Consider the following 4360-nt stretch of genomic DNA (forward strand, 5'->3'; position numbering starts at 1 on the left):
TCGCACGGGTAATATCGATCGGCGTCCGTTGGGGGATTACAGGATGAGCGTCAGAGACAAACGCATGGAATCAAATTAAAACAGGCGTCGAAAACACGTACCTGTGGTCTGCGGTATTTGTGTCTTTTCTAAAAGCGTCTCTCGGCGAGGGGGGCCGACATCTATCCTGTAAAAGCGTTTCATTCTCCTTTTTTTCACAGTCACCTTACTGACAAACAGACAGTTGTTCTCAACGTTTTGAAGCCAGGGGAATTTCCACTAAATATGATCTGACTCGATAGGAGGATCCGCCTCCCGACCGTCGCTCATTATTCTTCATTTTGTTTTGCGTGACTTGGGAGCAATGACGGTTTTAGTGCGATTGGCCCACCGTCAGCATTATTGCATCATTGGATTGAAAAGCTTTTTTTAACGCATGTTTTTAAACAAATTATCTGTCGTCGCCTCAATCAGAATCAGAAAACCTTTATTTGTCCCACAATGGGGAAATTTGCAGTCCACAGCAGCAATTTCACAGGGGGATGGGGTGGGGAGGCGGTGAAAGGATAGAAAACAAGATATTCTAAGCATAGTAAAATAAAAATGTCAACTGTATACTGTAAATGTGCAAAACCGTTTCATAAAGAAACTACATAGTGCATACATAGTATCAAGAAAGTCATATTGATATATGTAGCTGTATTGCATCAACCCATGTCAAGTGTCCGTTTTTTTTTTGCAAATTAAGACAACGACATACGTATTCTTGTCTATCTTTTGTGTTGTGTCACTTTATTTGTTATTTTGGGTTTTTTCGGGTTTGTTTTTGACTCCGTGAGAGTGGCTGCCTTTACAGCAGCTCCTGTATTTTGTTTTTGCTGCTGTGAAATGTAAATTTCTCCACTGTGAGACTAATAAAGGCTCATCTAATCTAATTTTAACCCCATTTCTTTCAGGCTAACAGCTGGCAGGACCCCACCAACCCCCCCTCTGTCACCTCCCCTCCCGGTGCTCCCAGCAGCGTCCACTCAGACACCTCCAACTGATCCAGGTGTCTTCCGCCTTCCACTTTTGGTGGTGGAAAGGGGTGTTTGGGGAGGGCCTCGGCGGCTCCCTCTGTCACTCACCCCCCCCCCCCCCCCCATCTCGGGACTCAACAACGGGATCATGTCACGAACACAACAAACACACTGTGCTGGAACACAGGACAGCAGCGCAACTCTGGACTTTCCTACCACACCCGTGTCATAATGTTCACACATGTACGTATGTATATGCTCATTATCTTCACACACGTGCGCTCTTCACCTGTGGCTTTGTTCATCAATTGGTTTGGTCGCCCCAGCACCCCCAGCAGGCTCTTACCAAAGCGCCGCCGCCCGGCTCGTCATCGGTATCACCGCGTTGCACTGTTAGCATCCTTGTTATGAGCGTGGATAGCCGTGGCTAACCGGTTAGCAGACCAAGAAGAAGAGTGGATGGAACTAATCGCCCCCCTCCCCCCCATGAGATTTACCACCTTTTTTCCCGGTATGCTACTTTGTCTGATTGAAGACCATTTTTGTGTGTGTTTTTGTTTTGGGATAAGAATGCACCAGCCGCCACCAAAAATCCCCACGCGCTGCCAACAGCTCATCGGAGAGGGCGAGAGAGGGAAAGGGGCTGGTGATGGCGAGAGCGTCCACCCGGAAAACTCACAAAACTCGTCTTCCATGCATGTTAGGGCTCGTTTTAGCCGCATGTTCTCGTCGTCATTCAGCCCGGCCCACTCCCACTTTTTACTTTGGTTTTTAATTAAGAAAAATGGAGAGAAAGAATAAAGTGGGTGTTCCAGTCAGACCAAAAAAAGTGAGCATGTGGCGCTCGGAAGGTAATGTGTGTCGTCATGGCGATATGCACGAAGATCACCTGTTGTACCAAAACCAAAAATACCACAGTTAGTAGTCATGATATGTTGATGATGAATGCCGATTTCTTTTTGTTTTTTTTTATGGGTAGGGGGGAAATTTTATTTTCAGTGTTTATAAATATGAACTATTTTTTTTCCCTCTCCCGGCCAATCAGATGAGAGCACCGCTATCTGTCTGTCTCTTCTCAACCTTGTTACCAAAAAAAGGAAGCCACTTTTTAGCTATTTTTTAACACGTTTTAAAGGACAACCGACGTCTCCGGACAAGTTGTGTCCATAATTTGTAAAATGTCTTCAAATGACTTCTACTGAGCGTATTTTACAAAGATTCCACTGCATATAGCTATATTTTACCTTTTAAGACTCGCGCTCAATATTCCGGAAATCTTGTTTTTGAGTTGGTGACGAGTCCTCACCCTACATCACTGAAGGAACGCTCCTGACCGAAAAAAGGACACATTGTAGCAATCCTTCCATCACGTCAATGCATTTTGCTGTACTTTGGTCTGAAAACGTTGTGTAGGACCAAAAAGAGGCAGAAGAGGGCAACAACGCTCCATGTAAGGAATTAATCAGCCTGTGGAAACGGGCTGATTAATTCCTTACATGGCTTTGTCACCATGTCCTGCCTTTTTTGGGTGCGACATTTCCCACCCCTGATGCCTCAAAATGACACGGAATAAATTCTTTAATCGATTGCAAACATGTATGCTTTCTTCTTCAGAACTATTTGAATCATATTCATAACTAGATGAGTAACAAGAAAGCATATTTTCCGAATCTGAAGCCATTGTTTTGATTCTCCAGCAAGGCAAGACGTCTTGCCGTGACACGACGAACATTGGGGCGGGACCTTCTGAAACTGGCCACTTCCGGTTTCAAATTGAAATACTTTAAGTCATTAATATTGGTGTTTTGCATTTGACTGAAAATATCATACTGCGTGTTTTGGGTATTTTAGATGCTATAAAACGTTTTTCTGATGTCAGTTAGGAAACAAAAATGTGACGTCGGTTGTCCTTTAATGTTAAATGTAGAATTGTCTTGATATAAAGACAAAAATGTCCTCAAAGAGAAAACAAAAATACCATAAATATCCAATGTGGTATCCTGAATTTTGTTACTTTTCAATACACTAAAAGGTGATCAAGTTTCTCTCCCCTCTCCCCTGCCTGCCTGGGCCCCTTTCCCTCTCTTTTTTTACCTGTGTAATGGATGTCACTGTACAGTTTGTGTAATATTTCACTGTTGCTTTTATAATCTCGGCGTTTGGGTTCAGATGCTAATTTTTATTTGGCCTTTTTACACCCCCTCCCTCCACACACACACCTACCTATACTACAAGACCACATACAAACACACACACAATTTACTATATAACTCTGTATCAACGTTATTTTTTATTATTGTTATTATTTAGGCTTTTTGTTACATGACCGGATGGAAATGTGGGGTTACCTGCTCGGGACGTTTGCTGCTGTGGACGTGATGGTTCCTATGAAGCTTCCATGAAAGTGATGGAGGGGAAAGCCTCCACAGGATCAAATGCCCACCCCCCTAAAAAAAAGCCCTTTTGATTATTATACTTTTTTTATGTTCTCTTAGTATATTTGTATCGCCGCTCTTTCCCTTGTATTTACCCCTCTCTCTACCTCTACTCTGTCTTTCCATCTTTGTTGTATATATATATAACCCCCCCCAATGCTTCCAAACCCACCGCTGTTTTCAGACTCATGCGTCCGTCTGAACTCCTTTTATACCTCAACTTTAGAATTGTTCTAGAAAGAAAGTTAAAAACAAAGAAAGAATGACAAATTGTAGTGTTCTTATTAGAAACTTAATTAAAAAAAAAAAGTGTGATTTTTTTTTTCCCTTTCTCTTTTCTTCTAATATTTGATTTAAAATTTTAGGAGTGTTTCATTTTATAACTTGTCACAAACTGCTCTTGTGATAGTCAAATGTAATAAAAAGGAGAGATTGCACCATCGTCTGAATCATGTCGGTTTTATGACACGAAATGTCTTCTGGTTTATGGCTGAAGGGAAAAAAAATTAAGGCCTTTAAAAACGAAACTGCTATTCTTAATGAGTTTATTTTAAATGTTAATGTGGCCATAAATGTATTTTTGACACTGATTTAAAAAGGTAGAGGCTTTTTTTCTACTGCATTATTGGAGATCTTTTTTTTTGTTTGACCTACATAATCTTGCACATTACAGGTTTTACCATGCATTGTAATCCACCTGATGCTGAACCGACCCCTCAAATGTCAGAGACCCAAGATTAAATTGAGGTGAGTTGAGTTGAGCGGTCAGGTTGGCGACTCTAACATCACTTCCGGTAACCAGAGCGGTGCCAAGATGACACTTGAAATTCGACTTGTATTTTCAGCAGATGACAAGATGAAGCTCCATCCTGTATTTCTGTGATAGCATAACATTTACGTAAAAATTAACTGCATGTTAAAATTCTG

General features: G+C 41.7%; 1 protein-coding gene across 5 annotated transcripts in view; it reads left to right on the top strand.

Annotated features, from left to right (window-relative positions):
• Positions 1-3875, top strand: part of pbx4 (pre-B-cell leukemia transcription factor 4) — a 30597-nt gene extending 26722 nt beyond the window's left edge. For all 5 annotated transcript variants that reach the window (XM_089018529.1, XM_089018530.1, XM_089018528.1 and 2 more), the window contains one exon: positions 936-3875. In XM_089018529.1, coding sequence (XP_088874655.1) covers positions 936-1025 — 90 coding nt within the window. In that variant the 3' untranslated portion in view covers positions 1026-3875. The remainder of the gene's footprint in view (positions 1-935) is intronic.
• Positions 3876-4360: the final 485 nt, after the last annotated feature.

The sequence above is a fragment of the Hippocampus bargibanti genome, linkage group LG17 (genome assembly GCF_051943395.1).
Source record: "Hippocampus bargibanti isolate YZ-2025 linkage group LG17, ASM5194339v1, whole genome shotgun sequence".
NCBI lineage: Eukaryota > Metazoa > Chordata > Actinopteri > Syngnathiformes > Syngnathidae > Hippocampus > Hippocampus bargibanti.